The 19,279-nt window shown below is 43.0% G+C and overlaps 1 protein-coding gene across 1 annotated transcript in view; it reads right to left on the reverse strand.

The window, feature by feature from the left end:
- Nucleotides 1-19,279, reverse strand: part of FAM227B (family with sequence similarity 227 member B) — a 338,878-nt gene that overhangs the window by 40,784 nt on the left and 278,815 nt on the right. Inside the window, exon 8 of the mRNA XM_029574531.1 lies at nucleotides 2,085-2,227. Coding sequence (XP_029430391.1) covers nucleotides 2,085-2,227 — 143 coding nt within the window. The remainder of the gene's footprint in view (nucleotides 1-2,084; nucleotides 2,228-19,279) is intronic.

The raw sequence follows: 19,279 nt of genomic DNA on the forward strand, positions 1-19,279 counted from the left end.
TTGGGGAAGAGTCGGGAGGGGAGGGATTGTAAATAATCAGATTTAAAGGGTCGGGACAGCCAGAAAAAAAAAAACCGTCCAGACCGTGAGAAACGAAATTTCCCATGGGTCCATGATACCAAAACCGGAACCAATTCCGGCACCCGATTCACATCTCTATTCTGTAGGCAACCAGTGTAGTTACGCCAATATGGGAGATATATGGTCAGAATGATGCATAAGACAAATGAACCACGCAGCGGCATTCTGCAAAAGCTGAAGGGATTTCAAATAGCATTTTGGCAAACCAATAAGCAGAGAGCTCTTATAATCTGCTACAGAGAATAAAAAGGTTTCAATCATGGTTCTAAAAGCTTTTCTTGATAAAATGTATCGCAATTTCCTCAAAAGACGTAATTTATAGGATCCTGTCTGCAATAATGTATTTTTTTAATAGTATCCCAGATTTTTTTTTTTTCTCCACCTCATTGTGCTTTCTTGGTCTTGCTACCATAAACTAATTCCCTGTGCTGCTATAGATGATTTTTTTTTTTTTTTAATACAAATCTTTGCTGCTTCTCTGGAGTCATTCCTCCAGGATAAGTTTGACTTTTCCTCAGCTTCTTGGAGGCTGAGCTGATCATCTCTGTGACATGTCTTAGTCTGGATCTGGAGTTTCTGTACTGTCCTGTACTGTAGTGCTGCTGCTAGGCCAAGGGGCCTGGCTGTGTACTACTGACTTGTATTACGTCTGATTATAGTGTGAGAACTTTTCATGAACATTCATGGATTAGTCTTACCTGGTTAAAAGCCTGCATAAAGAAGTAACATGGTATGTTTTTAGGAGACTTTATATAAAACAGTGAAGATGAAATTCCATTTGTGTTGATACTGAAAATAGCACTTTATACAAATAGTGCAGCAGTAAAAGCTTTTAAATGTAGTTCAAATAGTGTTTTATTAACATCTGTAATGATTATGAATTCAGATTACCCTTAACCACTGTATGAAAACAAAACATATATGTGAAGTACAGCTTAAATTAGCAGCTAGGTGAAAATCTAAATTCTATATTTTATTTAATGCACATGCTTGTTAAAATCAAAAAGAGGGACAGTAACTTTCATACTGGCATGCAGGCACATCTGTACAAGTTCATTGGCCCACGCCCAGATTCGCGGCTTTCTAACATGCGAGCATACATGCGCGTGTGTTATAAAATAGCCGGGCCGCGCGCACATTGCTGAATTTAGTGCATGCAAATCCCGCTTCTACTGCATAAGTGGGAGAATTTTAAAAGGGATGTGCACCAACGCATTTGCCAGTTTTACCAGTTTGTTCCTAGTTTGCCCAGTTACCAGATAGGTCCTCCAACCCCCCCCCGTTTCATAGCCTCTTCAAGCTCCAGTTACCACAGACCCTTTAAACCCTCCGAATTGGCACGCTATTTCTTTTTTTTTTACCTTACACGCCATCCATAGCAGAAGTTAAGTTACGCGGCAGGGGACCCCTGCGTGTGCCGGATCGAATAAGTATATATGTGCAAATTTCAGGTTAAAGCCCTGAAACTTCCTGCTCCACCCACACCCCGCCCCTTTTTGCAAAGTTCCGAGATGCACGCGCAGCGGCTTTTACGCCCCTATCCAGGCAATTTTTAAAATCTGCCTGGCACGCGCGAGCCCTGTATATTCGCACATCCCCTAATTTCGGCGCTCGTTGGGCTTTTAAAATTCACCTCTAAGCATGTAAGTACCAACTCAGCCCTAACTCTGTCCCCCCCGGAAAGCCTTTGCTCCATTTGCATAAAAGTAACTGCAAAACCAGGTTACATGCATACTTTTATGTGAAAAGAGCCCCGGCCACTTTTGAAAGAAGTTTTATGCGCAGAAATGAAGAAGAGGATTGGAACTTTAGCACAAAATAGTAAATATGATTTTCCAAGTCAAGATGTGAATGAACGTTTACTTGTGTATTTTAAACTTACTTAAATCCATAAAACAGAAACAATTCTGTGCAGTTAACTTCACAAGCCAAACAATTCATCCTTTGAAAGCAGAAGCCACAATAAAGACTGTGTCAGACTGTACAATTACTGTCAAGCAAACCTCTGTTACTGCTGATGTCTTTGTTGGTGCATCCTCCATAGATTTAATCTCTTTCATTTCCTCAGTTGATAATTTTGCCATACACATCTCTTTTGCATCTTGAATTAGCTCATCCATATTAAAATCCAGTTGGCATCTCCCAGCTAAAAGGAAAGAGAAAAATCATATTTGTACAAAGCTTACTCAAGTAACTTGAAGGATACAGCACTTGGATTTCTGGCCATATTCTGTGACCTAACATGAAAACTTTACAAATGTTTGTGTCTGCTTTCAGGGAAACAAGCTTCTTTCCACTTTAGAACATACGCCTCAAGGTGCCTGTAAGGAAAGTCGACACAGATATTGCAAGCTGTCAGCAAAGCATTACTTCTGTCTACTTGTCGTGCTACAACTCAGGCTGCTAAGTGTATCAAGCTGTTTCTGAGTAGCACAGCCCATGCACACTTCTTTAATAACAAACTGTGCTGTGCTGTACTATTTGCTATACTCACTGTAAAACCACTGCTTGAAAAAACCTCAAGGGGAGGCCAATTCACAAAGGGCCAGATTTTAAATCTTACGCGCGCGGGGTACATTTGTGCGCGCTACCCGGCGTGCACAAATGTACACCTGATTTTATAGCATGTGCACGCTGCTGCGCACATGTTATAAAATCCAGGGTCGGCACGCGCGAGGGGGTGCACACTTGTGCACCTTGCGTGCGCCGAGCCCGAGGGGAGCCCCGATGGCTTTCCCCATTCCCTCCAAGGCCGCTCCGGAATTAGGAGACCAGAACTATATGCGCTTGTCAAGGTGCAGTCTCACCATGGAGCTATACAGAGGAATTAGGATATTCTACAGTACCTGAATGTAATCCACTTTGAAGTGCCGAAATCGGAGCGGCCTTGGAAGGAACTTTTCTTTCGCTCCCCCCCCACCTTCCCCTCCCTTCCCCTATCTAACCCACCCCTCAGCCCTACCTAAATCCGCCCCCTACCTTATCTTATTTTTTACGCCTGCTTCTTGCAGGCGTATCTTGCGCGCACCGGCCAGCTGCCAGCGCGCAAACCTCCGGCACAGCCGCTGTTCCAGAGGGCTTGGGACCGCCCCCGGATCGGCACCACGCCCCCGGCCTCGGCCCACCGCCCTGCCCCCACCCCTGGACCGCCTCGTTTTCAAAGCCCCGGGACATATGCGTGTCCCGGGGCTTGTGTGCGCGCCGCCGAGCCTATGCAAAATAGGCTCGGCACACGCAGGGGTAGGTTTTCGGGGGTTTCGCTCATAACCCTTTGAAAACCTACCCCAAAGCCTTTTTACCTGGGTAAATAGTGATTTATCGGCCTGTCTGAAAAGGATGTGTGGGATTTCCAAAGCACTCACTTCCAGCTGAACTGAGGAGCGGAGGAGTACATTATGCACACAAAACAGCATTTTCACATCTGCGTGCAGATGAAGTCTGTGGGCGCTTTTGTACCCAGGTACCCACATAAGCGAATTTTCAATGGAAACTGCATGCATGGTTTCTGTGAAAATGACCCACCAGGTCCGTGGGTATAAAACTGCCTATGGACTTAACACATGGCTGAGCTACTAAAAATTGCCTCCTAAATAGACAGTGGCAAAACTCACAAAAATCATTTAAAAAAAATTAAAATCAGGAAGTGCATGATGTTGTTGCGATTCCGCTCGCGGGAGGGCCCTGCGAACGGCCTCACTCACCCAACGCCAGCTCAGCCTTGCTGCCACTCCCCGCAGAGAGAGAGAGAGAGAGCGTCACTGCTGACGTTGCCTCTGCTTCCCTATGCAGCCTCTCTTACCCGGATGCCGCTGATGCTTATTGCGGCAGAAAGACGACGACGCTGCTGTCTTCCTTGGGGCCTGGAGCGCCACTGACCCTTCTATCAGTGATGCTGTTCTTGCAGTTTCTCCCTTATCAATATGTCTGGGTTTCTAGCATCAAGCCTTTGATTGATTGGTCTGGGAATGAATAATTATGCTCTATGATGAACGTGAGATAGAAGGACTTTGGGGTGGAGCTGGGGCTTGGCTTCTCCCCCCCCTGCATCCAGATGCGTGTTCATACTGTTTGAAGGAGAACTGGAAAATATTTGGAGTCCTTCTCTGCAGTCATGTACTATGTTCCCATGACTTTTCCTCTGGTAAGTGACCAATCCCCTTATAAACCCAGCTATGCTAGATGCCTTGACCAGATCCTCCAGCAGCAAATTCTACAGCTTGACTGTACATAAAAAAAAAACAACACACACACACACACACACACACAAAAGCTACTTTTCCTGATTTGTTTTACATCTGCTCTTTGTTAGGTTCTTGGAGTTTCTCCGAGTCTTAGTAGTATTTGAAAGGCCAAATGAACATTCCTTGTTTACCAGTGCTACTCCACTCATGATTATAATCCTCTCTCATATTCTCTCTGTCATCTCTTTACCAAACTAAAGAGCCCGAACCTGTTTAGCCTTTCTTCATAAGGAAATCATTTCATCCCCTTTATAATTGTTGTTGCCCTTCTTTGTACCTTTTCTAGTCCCACTATATGATTTTTGGGGGGAATTAGGAGACCGGAACTATATACGCTTGTCAAGGTGCAGTCACACCATGGAGCTATACAGAGGAATTAGGATATTCTACAGTACCCGAATGTAATCCACTTTGAAGTGCCGAAAAGCGGAATGTCAAAATCTAATAAATAAAAAAAAAGTATTCTCCACTCCTTTCTAAATCATTCCTAATATTCTATGCACTACATATTTGTTTATTCCTTCAAAAAAGTCCAATAGATTGGTAAGGCAGGAATTCCCTTTGCTGAATCTGTGTTGGCTATCCATGTGCCCAGTAATTCCATTCTTAATAGCTTCTGCTATTTTGCTTGGCACTAACAACAGGCTCACACTGGTCTATAGCTTCCCAAATCATTCCAGAGCTTTTTTAAAAAATTGGCATTCCACTGGCCATCCTCCAGTCTTCAGGCATTGTGGTTGCTTTTAATGACAGTTTACAGATTCAGATTGTGATTGTTAGGTCTGTAGTTTCATATCTGAATTCCTTTAGAACTCTGGGGTGAATACCATCCGAGCTTGGCAATTTTTTTTTTAGTCTGCCGTTTCATATATAGCAGACTGAGCAGCCTAGATGAGCCTTATGGTCTCTATCTGCCATAATATATGACTGTTTCTAGGATATTAATAGAAGGCGAGAACAAAGCTTTTAAAATCAAAATCAATTTTTCAATGTGCGGGTGGCATAATGTCAGACGGCAGGCGACGATTATCAGGAGCAGAATACAGAAAATGAAAAGCAGCGAAAGAAGCCAATTTAAGAAAACAAGTGGGCTCGTTGCATAAGTTCTTGAGAACTGAAAAAGATTCTGAAGTACAGGATGTAGCTACAACATCAGCTGTTTCAACAACAGCAAGTGTATGTGAGGGGCAATCGGCTTCTGCACCATCTGTGCCGGGGGCCATCGCCGGACGTACAAGAATGCGTCAGTGGGAGTGAAAGGGATGCTGCATTACAAGACAGCGGTCACGAAACGGACACTCTAGAAGTAGCCAATGGCCCAGCAAAATGGCCGGACATTATAAATGATTCAGTAAGGTTGGTAATTGTTCAGAAAGGACCTGCTAAACCTGTAAAAGAAAATTTCATTTTCCCCCAAGTTAGTTTTGGTCGCCGGTTTACGGTCAATAATTATAAACTTCCTCTCTGTAATAGTGAAATGTCTCCCAGAGCATGGCTAGTTTCTGTTAGTAGAAATGCTGCTTTTTGTTACTGTTGCAGACTTTTTACTTTAAATAACAATGCCCTTATATCGGGAGGGTTCAATGACTGGAGACACATAGCGGGACATTTTAGTCAGCACGAGCTATCTAGTATCCATCTAAATGCACAGAGGCAATGGATAGAACTGTCACAAAGACTACTAACTAACCAGACAATAGAGGACCCTCATCTGCGCATTCTCAGTGCTGAAACTAAGCGATGGCATTGCATTCTGGAGTGTCTTATTGCTATTGTTCGTTTCTTAGGCCAACAATGTTTGCATTTCAAGGAACTTCTCATAAACTCTATATTCATAACAATGGAAATAATTTGAAACTTAAGAACATAAGAACATAAGAAATTGCCATGCTGGGTCAGACCAAGGATCCATCAAGCCCAGCATCCTGTTTCCAACAGAGGCCAAACCAGGCCACAAGAACCTGGCAATTACCCAAACACCAAGAAGATCCCATGCTACTGATGCAATTAATAGCAGTGGCTATTCCCTAAGTAAACTTGATTAATAGCAGTTAATGGACTTCTCTTCCAAGAACTTATCCAAACCTTTTTTGAACCCAGCTACACTAACTGCACTAATCACATCCTCTGGCAACAAATTCCAGAGCTTTATTGTGCATTGAGTGAAAAAGAAATTTCTCCGATTCAGTGCTCTTGAGCCTTCCTTTCTGCCGGCCATGGATCTCCAGGTGACGCTTCTTCGTCATGGGAAATGCCGGCAGTGGACTCCAGTCCCTGCGCTCCTGAGCTTCATGACCTGCCAGCCTTTGTGGTGCTTTGGGCGACATCTGGCTCCGTCTTCGGAGTCCCACTTCGACTGGATTCTTCCCTGCGCTCGTCCCGTTCTCAGCGTGGTCCGTGACCAGCCTCCTCGGGCTGTGTAGGGCACACAGTGGGACAGGGTGGTCCGCGACCAGCCCATTGGGTCCACCCGTGAAGGTGGGCTGAGTAGGGCGCCCTGAGAGACAGTGCCAATGTTCACCCTCCCAGCTCTCGTCTCATCTGGACTTTGTCAAGTTCCTCGTCTCGTCCTGGATGCCGTTGCATCAGTCTTGGTGTCATGTCTTCGCATCAACGTCTTGTTCCTGATGTCGTCACATCAACCCTGGTCTGGGATGCCATCACATCGACCATTGGTCCGTGATGTCTTCACATCAGCCTTGGTGTCATGTCCTCAACTACCTTGGTGTCATGTCTTGTTGCAGCCCTCATCTCTGATGCCGTCCGCATCAGCCTTGGTGTCATGTCTTCGTCTGCGATGCCGTAGCATCGACCTTGGTGTCATGTCTTTATGTCATGGCCCGTCTGCCCTCGTCCTCAGGCCAGGCCTGCTGCTCCATGCCAATCTAAGCAGCAGGTCCGAAAGGGCTCGGAATGGTCGGAGGACCATTCAACTTCCAACATCATCATGTTGTTGGCCTTGGGAGCTTGCAGGCCTGGCAGAGGGTAAGACCGTCAGCCATGCTGGAACACGCCGTCAACCCTTGGTTCGGTCCTGGATCCGTCTGGGGTCGGGCTGAGGCCCAAGGGCACACGAAAAACACCCCCATCATGTAACAGAATGCAAGGCCTTTCGAGGCCGCCCTCTCAACACTAATGTTCTGTTGGATCATTGCAAAAACCCTGAACATATTCTCACTGATGAAAGTTAAAAATCCAAAGATACTGATGCACTGCAAATGAAAGATGAGATACTAGTGCTGACACACCTAATGAAGCTTAATAGTTCTAACTTTAGAAGTCTTAAAATACATTGTAAAAATGACTTAGCTCCAAATGTTGCAATTGCTTTGAGGGTTTTGTTGAGTCTTCCTATTACTACAGTAGCAAGTGGTGAACATAGTTTTTCAAAACTCAAGCTAATTAAAAATTATTTAAGATCTACAATGACAGAATCCATTTGGTTGGACTGGCGGTTGGATTTTTCTGAATTTGTACATGATTTTGCTGCCCTTAAGGCAAAGCAGGTGTGATTTTTTTAGCTGACAACTTCTTGTACAAAAACAGCATGAAGCTGGGAATCTCCATGAGTGAAAAACATTGAATGGTGCTCTAGAAAATAGCAGATCAGTGACAACAATTCAAGGAGAACACAAGTATAAAATCAGGGGTTACATGGTTGGTTGTTTTATTTATTTAGTTAAAGTTTGTTTGCCAGCCAGAGGAGCTGATAGTTTTGGAATCAGCAGGCTATAAGTTTCATTATGTAATGATCATTATGTAAACGAGCGGGAGGGAGGTGGAGTTGGAGTGTGGGAGGATGCCCTCTGGAGTTTTCCGGTTGTAATGTCTATTACATCTTAGGGCATGATATGTAACAGGAAAAATTATGTGGGGGGGTCAGGTGGCTCGGCTGGCAGAAGTTGCCATCGCTAGGGATTAGATGGAGTGGGAGGGGACCAGCTCAGCCAAATGACAGAATGTCATTACTAGGTAAGGGGGAAAGGGCGGGGGAGGTAGGGGGAGGTAGGGGAAGGGAAGGGAAGGTGGAGTGCTACAATTGTATATTTTTAGGATCAGAGCGGGAAACGCTTGCTCAGTACATGTTGTGATTTCTAGGGATCAGGAGGGGTTGGAGAGGACCAACTTGTCCCACTAAAAATTGTCATTCCTAAGTATGGGGGAGGGGGATGGACCCTCTGTGCCTGCTGGGCACTAGGGATTTTACGACAGTATTCTCCAAGGCAGTCAGTGCCAAACAGGTAACTTTAGGAGGCAACTTGTTCCACTAAATATTTGGTTCAAGTTGTCTGGCTGACTTTACCTGCATAACTTTGCCACTGGCTGGATAACTGAATATTGACCCGCAGATATACTATGGGATTTATGCTACTGAAGATGAAGAAGATGTCAGGCTTCCACTAGATTTCATCAAGGCAAACACTACTGAGCCAGAGGAATGCGGAAAAATGCATCGGAGGTGAAGAAAAACTTTACTTTTCTGCATGACAGGAAATCCACTGAAGAAAACAAATTACAAACAATTACTAGAATGCCTCATTGCCTTAAAGAAATATGAAACAGTTGGCCATAAGAGAAAATGTCAGAGTCAGAGCGACCACAAAAGAACAAACCACTTTTATTTTGCAGGGGTGGGAGGTATAATTGGACCCCACAAAACAAAACACAGACTAGATGTTGCAGAAAGTATTTCCAGCAGGATGCAATGAAAAAAACAAAGAACTAAATATGCTTATTCAAGATTAAAAGAGAAAAATTAAAATGAAAAATCAGGCTATTTTTGAAAAAAGAGCTTTGTCGTTGGCAAAAAATTAGAAAAACCCTCCTGAAAACAGGACTCAAAATTCTCAATTAAGAACAAACTCTCATAAAGCCTAATATACATTAAGGTAGCATTTCAGTATAGCCAAGCAAAAGCTGGCAATGTTAAAATGGAGAGCTGTGCAAGCAGAGTGCACATAAGTGTTGGCTCTGCCCTGGAATGCCCCAGACACACTTTTTTTCATGTGTAGATGCGTGCATGAAAATGAATATACATGCATGGTTTTGATGTGCATAGAGGGTACTTACATTTCGAAAATTCACCTTTAGTGTGGTAGCAGGTGGAGAAATATAGCACCAGCATGCTCCTCCTGGCCTGAGTATGTAGGTTACCCAGGCCAACCACATCTGTATAGAACATGCAGAACACTCCAACCCTCCCCTAGGACATCTCCTATTAACTATCAGCTCTGTCATTGATTCTAGGTATAGCAGAGAAAGTTGCTGTGCAGGATGTAGATGGAAGCAATGCCACAAGCTCTGCCTCTATCAGCACAGAACTCTACCGGCCTCCCTTCCATGGAAGGGGAAGGGGTAGTTGAGGCCTAACAGGCAAAGTAGCATTCTATGAGGCTTTGCAGAAGCAGGCTGCCACTCAGCGTGGTGTCCACGGCTAATGCGGGTGCATATGGGGGATCCAGGGGTAGATCCGGAAGTATATCCATTGGTATCTCATGGCGTAGAGCAAGATTATGGAATACACAGCAGAGCTGCACTATGTCTGCTCCTCTGGGTGGGGCATACACATTAAAGCTCCACCTATTTTGTCCAAACTGCAAAATCTACTTTTGAGAACTCCGAAGGTGCGTCTATGATACAGCAGGTAGAACATAAGGCCTCATTGTATCTTGTCTCCGCTGGCAGGTTGGGAATAGCAATGGGGGTGAGAAGCCAGGTCCTGCAACCTTATCCCGAATCTCCTGCGCCAAAGGCAGAATAGAGGCAACATACTCATCACAGTCACTTTGACATAAGACTGCCAAACAACAGCATGCTATAAGACAGTAGAAGCTAACCTCTAGCTTAGCATGAGCCTTAAAAGCCTATTTCCCTTCCCTAAGTCCATGCCACCTTTCTCTGTGACACTATGGGGTATATTTTAAGAGGTACACCTGATTTTATAACATGCGCGCACATGTTATTCCTCCCCCGCCCTTTCCCCCCTACCTTTTTCTTCTTTTTTTTCTTCTTGTAAAACTGGGGCTGAAGTAAGTTGCCCGATCCCCAGCACAATGTCCCGGGGCTTTAGGTCCGGCGCACGTATGACAGGTTACGTGCGTAACCTTTTGAAAATCCGGCCCTATATGAACACTATAGCAATAGCTGAATCTGGGTCCGCCCTTCCAGACTAGGAAACTGCATCTGGGGACTCCACCCAATGTGTGGCAGCCTCCTGCAAGCAAGCTAAGGCTACTCATTTGTAGCAGCCATCAAACCCTGAAGCAGTACATCAGAGCTGCCACATCTGTCCTAGCACAAAAACCTCTACCTCATGATCTGAATGTGCAAGTCCCTGGCTGCTCTGCAGTATGTCCTCCACAGATACAAATTTATCAGCCCTGACACAGGGAATATGCAAGGCCCAAAAATGCACAGGCCGCTGCTTCTGGTTTATCTGTGAGATGGGCAAGACAACTGTGCCTGACGTGCTGGCTGACCCATCACTAACAGGGCACACCGGATCTGCGAGTACCTTTTGAAAATCTGGCTCAATAGGTTTAGGAAGACAGACCAGGTAAGAAAAGGTGTTTTTATTGGCCCAGGAAGGCATGGTAGGTGTGTCTGATAGAAGGTTTCATTTTATCACTCGGATTAATAGCCGCAATAATATCTGCGATCGGCAATAATGGCCATAGGCATGCGATAAAACTTTTTTCCCTTCTACTGCAAAAAAAAAAAAAAAAGTTCAGTTATTTCTGACGTTAAATCCCAAGTTAGAGTACATTAATCTATCGTGGAATGCAGTGGACACCTTAATTTGCATTAACGCCTCCCATTTGCATACTAAAATTAAAATTTACATGCTAGCTTGCGTTGCAATATTTATCGCATGCGCAACGTGCATTAGACACCATTTAATGCACATTAGGGCCCTAATGCATTTTGATGAATGACCCAAATAGTTTGTGATCACCTGAAAGGTATTTCTTCTTATTCAGGGCAGTCTATTTTTAACTTTCTGCTTTGTAGTCCACCACTTTGGATAGAAGAACATACAAGATCCTCACATAGTTCCCTTCAGCACCTAAACTTTCCCTTGTTTGACCACAAAGCCTGTAATAATCTACAGCAATACTAGTGTAGTTGTTGCCCAAATATCTTGCCTACTAGACCCTTTGTGTAGCCTGCCAGACAGACATGGCTATGCGACTACCTGTATTTTTAATAGGTCTTCTTCTATTTGTGTACTTGAAGCTAGCCACGACAGATCCAGCCAGCGGCGGATTCCCGATGAAGACTGGCCCGGGGATTCACCTCCCAGGCTGGCCCGGGAGATACCACGTCGTCTGCCGAGCGCGGCTCTGTCACGGCCGCGCTGGGCAGACCACGTGACTAGCGCGACCGGCCCACCGGGGGATGCCCGATCCCCCGATAGGCCAATCCGCCCCTGGATCCAGCTGTAGCTTGATTCTATTATCACAGCCTGATCTAAAGAGCTGCCATCAATTTGTGTCCCTATCTATGGCTAAGTGCTTCTTTCACAGTTATTCAAGTTCGGTTCAACTTATGCATGACTCAGATGTTTCATGTTTAATTTGGGAAATGCATGAAATAGAAGTAAAGCTTTAATGAATATTTAAAGAATTTCCTTTATTTTTTTTTTTTGGAAACAATCTGTACTTGTTCTAAGTATGCTGTGGAAAATCCATAAATGATGTATATTACTTTCATCTGCCAATCTGTAACAAAGGACCTCATACAAAAATGATCTTAAAAGAATAAAAGGTTTTTTCTGCTCTTCTTTACTTAAAAATTGTTATAATAACAATTTGGTGCTGCAAGACTTCTAGCCCCCTCAGCCTTTTCCTTCCATCATCTCTTCCCATCCCCATGGCTGACATACAAAATCCCCTTGCACCCAACTGCCTAATGAGTTAGCTTTGAATGTAAACCTTTCGGAAGCTAGCAGGATCCCCATAACACAGGACTTCCAAGACCCTTCCTGGTGAGCCTGCACCAGTTGAGCTTTCAACATGTCTATCTTGAGACATTAGATTAATTTGCACATACTATGAGGGCAATATTCAGCCACGGGCCAGCTTACAAAGTTATCAGGATATTCACAGTGCGGTGGCACCACTGAATATACTCAACTATCTTAAAGATGGCCGGATAATTTACCTGGCTAATTTTAGGACTACTTTATAGTGTGACAGAGTTAGCTGGATAAGTTAACCAGCTATTTCTGAATAGCGGAGTTCTAGGTAACTTAACTCCACCCCAGAACACCCCTGTTATTTGGCTAAATTTTAGCTAAATTTTAGCCAGATAAGTGTCAGAAATATTCATTAACCATATAACTCATAAATTATCCAGCTAAATGCCACTGAATATGGACCCCAATGTCTCTAGTGTATGCAGATGTTTCTCGTGCATATTCACTGTGGATATACTTAAAGCCCACCTGACTGTATGGTCACCAGGACAGATTTAGGCAGCCCTGCTATAACAGGTGCTCTACTGCAGTATTTATCAACCCTGTCCTGGAGGTATATCAAACCTGTCTGATTTTCAGGATATCTGTAATGAATAAGATACATGTGCTTACTTTGGAGACCTACACAATGCAAATATATCTCATTCTTATTTATTGTGGATATTCTGATAATCAGATGAGTTAGGTGTGCTTCCAGGACTAGGTTGAGAAACAGCTCTACTGCTCAAAGAACTTAAAAATGTTTTTCTAGAAATTTGTTTAGTGTAACCCATGGGAGTGAGGGCACAAAGCCTCTATACTTAATCCGTTTAGGAATCTGGTAAACTTTGACCCATCTCGCTCAAATATCTGACTCACAGAGCACATTCCATAAATATTAAATATTATTTCATACACTACACATGCATATATTTCACTTGTATGTACTGCAGCTTACTCATTAATCACAAGTAAATAATTTGCTATTATTCTTTAAAAATCTTAAGAATTATGGGCATTACAATCCTTTTAACTAAATGCCACTATTGTTTTATTTTTTATTGAACTGTAACAATATGCTTTAAAAATAAGAACTATGAGGACTTATCAAAACAACATTTTTACAGTTTTGCACCTGAGTTTTTTTCCAGTAAAAACCCAAGAATATTTTCACTGATAAAACCAAAGCAATTTAACCAAATTGCCCCAGGATTCTTAGATAAAAGCAATTGTTCACAAAAGTATTGCTAGCAATTTGTTTTTATCTATCTTATTCATCCTGTGATATGAAATGAAAATTAACTTTTTTTAAAATCCCATTTCTCCCAGGAAATGATATGATTTATAATCAGGTCAAATACCAGCCCTACCTGCCCAGTATTCAGCCATAATCCACAACATAAAACATGTATAGTAGGGTAATACTTTCACAGTAATACTTAACCCCAACATCATATCTGATGATATACAATATCCCCAATTTAAATCCCCTTTGTGTTAATAAAGATTTAATCATTGTCTTAATTTTTCCTTCATTGCATGTGCCTGCACCTCCACTCTCCATGTTCGAAACGCAGACAACTCATCAGTATTCCAGCAGGAGAGAATAACTTTCTTTGCTAACGTGAATGCAACACTTAAGAATTTCGAGCTCCCTGCTGGGAGTTTTAAAGCCCTGTCAAGCCAGTGCAAATAGATCAAGATCATCTTGCCATTCCACTCAACCATTTTTTCCAACAAGCATTCCAATATATATCGCATTTGTCTCCAATATGCCAGCAATTTATGACATTCAGTGGACATGTGACAGAGGCTTCCACATTGATAATTTTATTTCAAACACAAATTTGGCCTAATTTGATCTCCCCTTTTTCTAGTTAAATAGAGCCTGTGCAGCACTTTAAATTGAATTTCTTTCAAATATGCAGGTTGCAAATATCTATAAAGTGCTGCGCCACCCACATATTCTCAAAATCAAGGGTAAGACCAAGATCTTCACCCCACCAGACAGCCAACTTGTCTACATATGTAATATCATATTGCTTTTTGATATGAATTCACGCAAAATAAAGAGCTCGCGCAAGTTATAAAATTCAGCGTACATGTGTGCGCGCCGGGTAGCGCACACATGTACTCCGCTGCGCAGTCCTTTTAAAATCTACCCCAGTGGGTATGCCATCCACTTATTGAGGAGAGTGGAAATAGTTTCCAGCACCAATAAGATATTATGAGCATACAACACTTTCTCAGAGCAGGCCAACCATATACCTAGAAAACGCATAATGGCTACATTCCATTGCTGAGGGAAAGGGGGTTATCCAACTCTTCTTTTGAGCTACTTCCAATGGGAAAGCTTCAGATTTATTATAATTTTTTTTAGTCCTGAAAATGTTTTGAAACTTTGTAAAGCTGCTATTATATTCTCCAAGCAATCTTTTGGATCGCCAGTGAACAGCAATAAGTCAACAGAGAAAAGGCTTAATTGAATGCATTTTTGTCTAATAAAGATGTCTTTAAAGTTTTTCATGTCACATAATGATAATACATATAATAGAGGTGACAAGGGGCATCCCTGTCTAGCTCCTCTACACACCTGGAAAGCAGAGTTGCTTACCTGTAACAGGTATTCTCCAAGGATAGCAGGTTGTTAATCCTCACACATGGGTGACATCATCAGATGGAGCCCCAATGTGGAAAACTTATGTAAAAATTTCTAAAACTTTGACTTGGCACATGCTCTATACCAAGCATCCACATGGGGTCCTTCTCTAGTCGTAACATAGAATGAAAATTAAAACAAAAAATAGGAGAAACCCAACTCTGCAGGGTGGCGGGCGAGTATCGTGAGGACTAACATCCTTTCTCCGAGGACAAGCAGGATGGTAATCCTCACACATGGATGAATCCCTGGCTACAGGCTGCTCCCCAACACAAAAGGGGACCAACAGACACCAACCAGGTGCCAACAGGCACAACAATAATCGTGCTATTGGTAACAGAGGGGAGAGAGAGCCTGAACCCAAACAACGGGCCCTAGGCGGGGAGAGGTGGATTCTACACCTCAAACAGTTTCCGAAGGACAGACTGGCTGAACCTACTGTCGCATTGGCCATCCCTATTCAGACAACAGTGTGATGTAAATGTGTGGAGAGAACTCCAATTCACAGCCTTGCAGATCTCCTCCACAGGAACTATTTGCAAGTGGGCCACTGACACTGCCATGGCTCTGACAGAATGAACCTTGACATGACCCCAAAGATGATGTCCCACCTGGTAATAACAGAAGGAGATGCAATTTTCTAGCCAACTGGATAATGTCTGTTTGGAATTGGCATTGTCCAACCTATTCCTATCAAAAGAAATAAAAAGTTGGATGGACTGTCTAAGGGATTCTGACTGCTACAGATAGAAAGCCATGGCTCGCTTGCAGTCCAAACTATGCAGTGCTCGTTTGTTTTGGTGCGAATGGGGTCTGGGAAAGAATGTTGGCAGGACGATGGACTAGTTAAGATGGAAATCCATCACCACCTTAGGCAGGAACTTAGGGTATGTACGCAAGACCACCCTGTCATGATAAAACTTAGTGTAAGTTGGATAAATCACTAAGGCCTGGAGCTTGCTGACCCTGCGCACTGAGGTGACCACTACCAAAAATATGACCTGCAGTTCAGGTACTTCAGGTCGCAGGTGTGCAGCGGCTCAAAAACTGAACATATTGAGGTCCCAAGACACAGCGGGAGATCTTAGGGGAGGCTTCAATTGAAGCAGGCCCCGCGTGAATCATACAACTATAGGCTGTACAGAAATGGGTGTACTATCTACACCTTGGTGGTATGTGCCAATTGCTCTGAGATAAACTGTAACGGAGTTGGTTTTTAAACCAACTTTAGTTTCAAAGATATGATAGAATTGTCAGAATATGGCACTTCAACTATCTCACTGGCTATGATCTTATCAAACCAAGTTACAGAAATTAAGATATAGTCTATTCTGGAGTAGACCTTATGTACATGTGAATAATATGAGTATTCTTCATCTTCTGCATGTAGATATCACCAGACATCCGATAGCTGTAACTCTTGGGATAAAAAAAACAACATTCCTATATCTGCTTGGTTTTTTGGGGGGTTTTGGAGGGGTTACAGTCTATAGTCCGATTATCTGTAATGTTTAAGTCTCCCCCTATAATGCAAGTTATATCTGACCAACCAGATATCTTGGCGCATATAAATCTGCAAACAATAATTTAATCCCATAAAGGGTTCCCATTACTATTATATACTGACCAATAAAATCCACTATTTTGTGTTCCAACTGAAAAGGTACTGATTTATGGATTAATATTGCTACACCTCTCTGTTGAGAAGAAAAGGAGTAGAAACATTGTCCCATCCATTTCCTACTTAGCTTACTGTGCTCTGTCTCATATAGGTGTATCTCTTGAAGGAAGCCAATGCTTGTTTGCATCTTTTTAAGACCTGTCAAGACCTTCTTCCTTGTTATGGAAGAGTGGAGCCCATCAACATTAAGAGAACACACTTGAGCTATTACCATGTAAGAAAAATTAATAATACATGTTGAAACCTCAGAGTTTTACTTTTGAAGCTTGATGAGTAGGCTCCCCAGCCTAAGCCCCCCATGCCTCTACTGATGGGTTTATGACATAGCATATACAATGTATTAATAATCTGTCCCACAGAGCCACTAATGCATGTTGTTAAAAAAATACCAAACACACATACCACCACATGAATACACAATCATTCCTCTCTTCCCACACACACACCTCATACCTCTGCTAGCCATCCCCCATCCACTCAAAATTGAACCCTTAAACTTCCCGGCCTCCAGCAAGAAAAAAAATAATCTATCCTCCTAGATGGATTCTGTCCTCTGCAACAAGATCTTCTTCTTCACTTAAGTACAGGAATCTCCCGGAGCCAGCGAAATTATTTAACTTGACTCGTCACCATTTGCCAAATAGGGCTTTATAGCAACAGGAACTAACTATAACATAAATCTGAGTCCTCCTCTGTTTGTATACAGCATGTTATGCAGCCACCCGTCATGCTCCACTGAAGCTGCCATATTGTACAATGTTGGTTGTGATTTCTCGTTGCCAAAAAATTTAAAAGAAAAAAATACTACACTTGTAGAGGCATTTCTCTTTACAGAGGTTTTTTTTTATATATATATATTTTTTATTTTAGTCCCAGCTGTTGAACTTGACAATACTTCACAACTCTTAACGATTTTGTCAAACTAGAAAAACTGGTGATCCAGCGCAAAGCCATTCCTGCTGGAATGTCAATGTGACGCTTCCACATATAAATAATAAAACTGTGCCATGGCTGATTTTGCTATCACATGCGTATTGCTTGCATATATCTCCAATGATACCTCTACAAAGACGGGTGAGACAATGACATTCGGTTAACTGTTCTGAACAACAACTTACTGCACAGTGGATGTTTTCCCCACTTGGATTTTTGTTGAGAAACATTCCTGAACATCTCAGAGCTTTTCCATAAATGACTTTGCTTTGGCGCTCATTGTTAGTGTGGCCGACCCTTTGGTGAGCCACTAGATGGCTCTAGGTCCTTTACTATTAGGACTTGTAATAGTATTGGGATTTTCTATTCTCTTTCAGTCTCTCCACTGAGCTGACTGTGATTGGATATCCCAAGGGCATAAAGCGGAGTAAGAGATAGAGAGTGTGTGGTCATTTGAGTTAGGTTTTGAAGAGTAAGGAGCTATTTTTACTTTCTCCCTGCTGAGTTGGGCCCATTAACCCAGCTTGGTGTTTTTTCTTGCATTAGAGGAGATTCCTGTCTGAGAGGGTCTGCCTCCCCTTTTTAAGAAAGAGAGATTTTTGTAGATTTTGGTTCAGCTTTTGGATTAGTTTTTTCTTATTCTGGGGAACACCCTGTGCTTTGGAGAGGGCAACCCCCCTCCCCCCCAATCCTGACAGCAGGGGCTGGAGACCTGTGAGCAACCCCTCCCTAGAGGAAGCAAGACCAGTGACAGCATTACCCAGCATGAGAGCTTTTGGATACAGACATTTGGATTTTTCCTTTTTTTGTAAGTGGGGAGGTTTTTCCCACCACTCTGCATACTTGGAAGGAAACAGAGGGCTGTAAGCAGAATCGGGACATCAGGCTTTTCTCCCAGAGAGGTCAACCATTAAGCCTTGGGAGATTCCCAATTGAATCTCCACCCCAAAGGGATCAGGACACAGACCATCAAACTGAACTTTGGACTCAGGTATAATCTTTTTGTGGTGTGGGACTCCCCCTATGACTCCTAATCTACTGGGCTGTTTGCCCAGATGAGTAGACCGTGGCAAGCACCCTCCCAGGAGCTAGAGAGATGGACACAAGCACCCCAGCAGAGAGACTATGTAAAATAGTTTAACTGTACAATTTCATTTGTGAAATGTTTGTGGGACAGTGATTGACGTTTTGGAATAATTAGTAAACTTGATCAGTCTGAGTCCAGCCTGTCTGTCCTTGAAGAGAATACAACATTAGAGAGATACACTCACAGCAGGAGAGACACTACATCACCTGGGCCACAAAGGATTTCCTTTCCCCCCACAGAAAGAGCTCACTCCCTAGGAAGTGCATGAAGACGGGAAAGGATGGCAAGAGCAGCAGTGACTAACAAATATTTTTATGGCCCTAGGGGAACCAACAAATCTCCGAAAAAGAGTTACATTAGTATTCTGGACTTTCCGTTTTAGAAGATACGCAGTAGGGCAGGAAACTGAAGCAAGAACTTTATTCCTTTATTATACAGCTGTGTACAATATGGAGTATGCTCCTGTCTAGATGCCAACACTTTGGCCGAGTAATCCGGAAAAAGCAGTATTTTATTTCCTTCATATTTAAGCTCTTTGGTTTTCCGATATGCTGTTAAGATCTGCATTTTATCAACATAATTCAGATATTTAACTATTATCTGTCTCAGTCTGTCTGTCATTGTTTTGGCCAGCAGGTCC

Source organism: Rhinatrema bivittatum, chromosome 13 (assembly GCF_901001135.1).
Source record: "Rhinatrema bivittatum chromosome 13, aRhiBiv1.1, whole genome shotgun sequence".
Taxonomy (NCBI): Eukaryota; Metazoa; Chordata; class Amphibia; order Gymnophiona; family Rhinatrematidae; genus Rhinatrema; species Rhinatrema bivittatum.